Here is a 6,101-nt window from a genome sequence, read left to right on the forward strand (position 1 = left end):
GAATGTTTGCACAAAATTCAAAGGGATATACTTCCACAGGCTATCCCTGGCCCACCAGTTGTGCTGAATGATTTTGCAGGAAGCATGACGTTCAACACAGCATCCCCAGACTCTGTCACATGTGCTCAATGTGAATTTTCTGTCAGCTGGGAAGAGATCAGGATGAAAAATAGCAGACTTGCCAATGTTGGTGTACTATGGTATAAAGCTGCACAGTACTGGGCTTTGAACATAGCTTCCATTACAGGACATCAGTTCTCCATTGAAGATAGAGCTGAAGTCTCGCGAGTTTTTTTAAGTCTCGCGAGACTTCAGCACTATCTTCAATGGAGCACGGTGACCCTCTCCACTACACAGGCGCCAGATTTCCAGCCCCGGAGTATGAATACATCACAACACACTGTGGGGCAGGATCTGGGGCTTCAGCTACACGAAGGTGCTGGTGATGTCACGAAAGAGTGGAGGTGGCTCCCGGAGGGATGATGGACGGCGCTTGAGTCAGGGAGAAATCATATCTCCCTGACTCAATAGAGATATGGCGCCAAATTTATAAAAGTCATTATTTCAGCATTCCTAGGGATGCTAAACATAAGAGCCACCTTCACATAATGCAGCCTTAGTGCTGCTGAAGGTGGCTCTTTTACCCCTGGGGGGGTGACAGGTTCCCTTTAATGTCATCTTTATGGAGTCAGTTTCTGACAGTTTGGTTAGAAACATGCACATCAGAACCAAGTTGTAATAATTTTGTAGGACTCTCGCAGTGCTTTTGTTTCTTACTTGCATGTATAAATACTTCTGTACTCAAAGAACTGGCACAAAATTTATTCATCCAAAGACCCATCAAAGGACAAGAGAACATTCAATATGTGTGGTGGAAAGGCAATTCTGGCATCTAAATGGGAAAGGGTTCTATACATTAAAAGTAATCTGTGGAATACCTTACAACAAGAGATGGTAATGGCAGATACTATGTCATCATTTTAAAAAGGTCAGGGTTCTTTTAGCCTAACAATTGGCATTGCAGTTTATAAATGTATAATTTATCAAGAAAGGTTGAACTCTATAATAGACTGATTTGTTTTTTCAACCTTCACTATGTAACTCTTGAATTTGCTGGAAGAAACAACAAACTTTCTTTCAATGGCACATGCAGATGTGCCAACCTGCCCGAGTTTTACTACCTATGTAACCTGAGCGGCCTGCCAGATTCGCTTCATGCTATCTATTGTGACAAGGACACAAGCAAAATGCAAAATCAGAGAACATTCAGCAAGTAAAGATATAGAGAGAAACTTCACCATTTTTAATCAACAACTTGAATAACATGGGGTATTAAAGTATCTTACTTGTAATTCAGAAGATACAAAACTCAAAATGCTTAAATCAATGAGAAAAATCATATTTATTAGATAAGTTAAGGCGTCAGAATATCACATGTATTGATTAGATTTTAGGCTTTGCTTTTTTGTGCTACAGTTCTGTTCACTTCTTGCATGCTCCTGATCCTGATCCTGATCCTATGCCAATGCCACCATCTGAAAACATAAGAAAAATGGATATATCATAATTTAGTTTATCATTTTTCCCCGAGAGACATGCCAAAAAATAATTTCAATGCATTATTCTCTTTTACATCAGTGTATGAATACATTCAAATGCATTCAATAACTTTCCTCCAAAAAATAGATCCTCTTGCTTCATACAGAGATAGTTAGGAGCCATTATAGGCCCAGCTCATTATTACATTAGTGCCTTTTTTGTGTGTTTTTCTAGAGTTGCTTATTTTCACCTTATTCTTTTAATTGATTTCTTTTTTAAAGTCTATTTTATGTGTTCACCTGTTTTATTTTTGGGTGAAAAACATCATAAACTAGACCATATGAAGTTTCTATTGAAATACTATAATCTCTTTTAGCTGACCTAACTAGTTCTCAAAGTTCTGACTCATCAATTCAAGCAGTTTTCCCATAAACAGAATGAAACATGCCCAAGATAAATAATGAATGTGTGATTGTTAGAAATCTGGCTATTAAGACCCCACCAATCCAAAAACAAGAGGTCCCAATGTGAATAGCGGTAAAGAGCATGTGCGACCACTATTCTTATAGTCAGTAAATGGAGCAGTAGTTGCACATGCTCACTGTGTCTCATTAATTAGATCGCAATCAAGCTTGCCATACTTAAGCCTTTGGTACAGTAGTTATTACCTACAGAGATTTGTGTCACCTCACACACATTCAGCACAATTGTATCCTTATGGTTGTGTCACCCTAAGGCTCATTCACACGTCGGATTTCTCCGTGTATGAGAAAAATGGACTGATTATTCTGATCAGACTTTGATAAAAGTTTTTTTTTTTGTACATGGAGGGAAAATAAAAGTTTCATCATTTGAGTGACGTACAATTTTTTTCACAGACCCATAGACTTGAATTGCCGACTTTGATCTAACTCTCGGATAAAAATTGAACATGTCTCAGATACTGCCTGCGGACCACATGAAACAATCGGACATGTGAAGAGTCCTATAGAATAACATAGGAACGAGTCGTATTCGTGCTTTTCACAGATAGCTCTCATGCAAGAAATGGGACATGTAAACGAGCCCTAATTGTATGTATCTGTATGGAATTATATGTATCACTGTGCCCTGTGCTAAACTGGTCACAAATTAGATACACATGTGATATTATTGAGCATTGCTATAAATCAAGGACTCTTACAGAATGTTTCAGCCTTTATTGCCAAGGCTCTTGTTTGCAATAGGGTAAGTTTATGAATATAATATAATTGAACTTCTTGAAGTAAAGTTTTAAAACTATTTCCTTTTTTGCTTTTACAGACATATCATATAAATCCTTTTAATTATGGCTAAATGGAAGAGCCAAAGCTATTGGGAAAGAAGGATTGCCGCTTACCAGTGCCTACTTAGTATCTTACCTGATATGCTGCCACCACAGGAATCCATGCCTTGGCCACATCCAGCACCACCACCTAAAAGAAAGCACAAAAAGTTTTAGAAGTCATACAAGCTGTTTTTGAAATAACTGTACTCCTTTTAAGCCTAAATATGCTTGTTACAGATTTTGTCTGCTTTTGTATTGAATCTGTCTTCGATGCATGTGCTCTTTCATGGAATATTGATATCAGTGTGGAATCTCCCATTGGTCCACCATCTGTAGTAATAGTCAGATAGCCGCAGTATAAACTGGTTTTTAAAAGGGCCTGGTACTTTCATGTCATAAAACATCGCTGTATGAGAACTGGAAACTAAACAGCTGCTTCCCTCACTGATGATAGCCGAGTAGGTGGGTCTTGTCCAAAAGACTTTACCATAATCAGCGCAGCATTTGGCTATTTCCAACTGTCCCATAGATAAGAAACAGAGTGGAGCATGTGCATCTATGCTCTATTTAGAAAGGATTCCCAGGATCAGGATCAATTGGAGTCTATACAAGTTCAAGGCTTTTGAATTGTCATTGTTTAGTCTGTGCTTAAACATATCTTTCTTATTTGTTCATTTAAGAAAAGCTACATCTATTGAACATCTGACAGTTCACTGTATGGCAGTACATATGGCTCATACAGGCTCTGTGGCATGTATGTGGGGCCTGAAGAATAATTAAGTCACATAATGTGACAATAATACTACAAGACTTTTATTGTAATGGAATTAATATAATTGCTTAATAGGAATTTAAAAAAGCAATTCTGCATTTTATTCCTGCTTTGTTTAATTATTATACCTGATTTACTGTCACCGCCACATGAACCTTGTCCAATGCCTCCAGCTGCAAGAGAAATGTGACACTGTTGAGTACATTTTTTTGCTAGAAAACACATTTCTCATTTAAACACATCACAATTTTATTTTGCCATTGTTTTCCTATAAGTTATACTATGCTGTATCCCGTGCTCTATGCTGTTATATTCATGCTATAACCATTATAGCTATTTGGTATTCCAGATACAAGCAGTATGAATATATAACGGTATCTTATTTTACTATGCTATTGCTTCTAGTTATTTACATTTCTCAAGATAAAATAATAATAAAGACATCCTCAGAAAAAAAGGTCAACAGTTGGAAGATAATATTAGATTAAGGTACAACATTTAACATTTACTTAGTTAATAGACATGTTCGGTATAATATTTTCTATGGTTCATTATATGTACTTACATGTGTGTAATCCTCCTTGCTGCTGTCCACCACCACACATGGTTAAGTTCTGCTGGCCAGGTGCACCACCGCAGTCTCCACCTGAGCCGCCTTGCTGATATCCGCCACCAGAACCGCCTTGCTGATATCCGCCACCAGAGCCACCTTGCTGACATCCGCCACCGGAGCCGCCTTGCTGATATCCTCCACCTGAGCCACCTTGCTGACATCCGCTACCGGAACCACCTTGTTGATATCCGCCTCCGGAGCCGCCTTGCTGATATCCTCCACCAGAGCCGCCTTGCTGATATCCACCGCCGGAACCACCTTGCTGACATCCACTACCGGAGCCGCCTTGCTGATATCCGCCACCAGAGCCACCTTGCTGACATCCGCTACCAGAACCACCTTGTTGATATCCACCTCCGGAGCTGCCTTGCTGATATCCGCCACCGGAGCCACCTTGCTGACATCCACCACCAGAACCACCTTGCTGACATCCGCCACCAGAGCCGCCATGCTGATGTCCACCTCCGGAGCCACCTTGCTGATATCCCCCACCACAGTCTCCTCCAGAGCTACCTTGTTGATATCCACCACCTGAGCCACCTTGCTGACAACCACCACCAGATCCACCTTGCTGATATCCTCCACCAATGCCTCCTTGCTGATATCCACCACCACAGTCACCTCCAGAACTGCCTTGTTGATAACCTCCTCCTGAACCTCCTTGCTGATACCCACCACCGGAGCCTCCTTGCTGAAAACCACCACCACAATTACCACCAGAACCACCTTTTTGGCTTCCACCACCAGATACACCTTTAACACCAGACATGATAGCTGTACGTAAAACTAAACTAAGCAAATCCTTAAAGCAAGAGTGCAAAATAAGAGCTACATGTCTGCTATGTTGGAAACGACTCCTTTTATATCCCTGAACTAACCTCAATCCTAAATTGTCTTGTTTTTCCATTGGCTGTCATTTTAATTTGATAAGTAGGATGGAGCAATGTGTATAATTTAGAAACCATTTCATATTGTCAATACTGCTGGCTTGAGAGCAGGGTGGTTCCCCTGGGACTTTACAGGCACTGTAAAACTATTGTTTACATGACTCGCCGAAAAATGATATAGCTGCCTGAAATCATATGCTGTATATAATATTAAATAGAGGTTCTATTCTGAAATCACGCCATTTGTAACATACATAGCATTTTTCTAATGCTGTAATGTTACATCCTATTACATATACCTTACTGAGTGTTACGCCTATGAATGTTTTTACATATTAGTATACTTGTTTTAGAAGCTTTGAATTGCAATAATAATAATTTATGTTTCTCTCTCTATGTTTCTTAGCATTTGGAAACTATCACTAGGGTTGAGCGACTTTTACTTTTTTAGGGTCGAGTCAGGTTTCGCGAAACCCGACTATCTCTAAAGTCGAGTCGAGTGAAATCGGCCGATTATGGCGAAAAGTCGGGGATCGACCGAAACACGAAACTCTCTCTCTCTCTCTCTCTCTCTCTCCTCCGTCCCTGAACAGAAAAGCTGGTGTTACACATTTCAAATCGCTACAGCGCACAAGCGACAAGATGACGATAGGCGTCCATGCCCCTAAGACCTATGTCATCACTCTGCCCACGCTCCTTCATTGGCTGAAAAAATGGCGCCAAGCGCATCATACGAAACGCGACTTTGGCACGAAAGTCGCGTACCCCATGGCCGACCCCACACAGGGATCGGGTCGGGTTTCATGAAACCCGACTTTGCCAAAAGTCGGCGACTTTTGAAAATGAATGATCCGTTTCGCTCAACCCTAACTATCACCATATAAGTAAATGTTGAACTAAACACAGTACGTAAAATCCACATATACATATAGACATAAATGTCCTTTAGTTCAGAATCAATCTAATATATAAAGCTGAATGTGT

The 6,101-nt window shown here is 40.2% G+C and overlaps 1 protein-coding gene across 1 annotated transcript; it reads right to left on the minus strand.

Moving 5' to 3' along the window:
• Positions 1–807: 807 nt before the first annotated feature.
• On the minus strand, positions 808–5,058 carry LOC138667723 (uncharacterized). Its single transcript, XM_069755827.1, has 4 exons — positions 4,183–5,058; positions 3,746–3,790; positions 2,940–2,993; positions 808–1,535 (listed from the first exon to the last, which is right to left on the minus strand). Exons 1-4 carry the CDS (start codon positions 4,997–4,999, stop codon positions 1,483–1,485), a joined length of 969 nt encoding a protein of 322 aa, XP_069611928.1. The 5' UTR covers positions 5,000–5,058; the 3' UTR covers positions 808–1,482.
• Between the last annotated feature and the right edge of the window lie 1,043 nt (positions 5,059–6,101).

The sequence above is a fragment of the Ranitomeya imitator genome, chromosome 2, assembly GCF_032444005.1.
Source record: "Ranitomeya imitator isolate aRanImi1 chromosome 2, aRanImi1.pri, whole genome shotgun sequence".
Lineage (NCBI taxonomy): Eukaryota > Metazoa > Chordata > Amphibia > Anura > Dendrobatidae > Ranitomeya > Ranitomeya imitator.

Bases quoted from the DNA above. Each gene is read 5' to 3' on its own strand.
- LOC138667723 (XM_069755827.1), bottom strand. From the start codon at position 4,999: ATGTCTGGTGTTAAAGGTGTATCTGGTGGTGGAAGCCAAAAAGGTGGT. The intron at 3,791-4,182 runs GTAAGTACATAT...TTTCTCTTGCAG, and splicing joins GCAAGGAGGATTACACACAT to CTGGAGGCATTGGACAAGGT. The intron at 1,536-2,939 runs GTAAGATACTAA...TTATGTTTTCAG, and splicing joins CTGTGGTGGCAGCATATCAG to ATGGTGGCATTGGCATAGGA.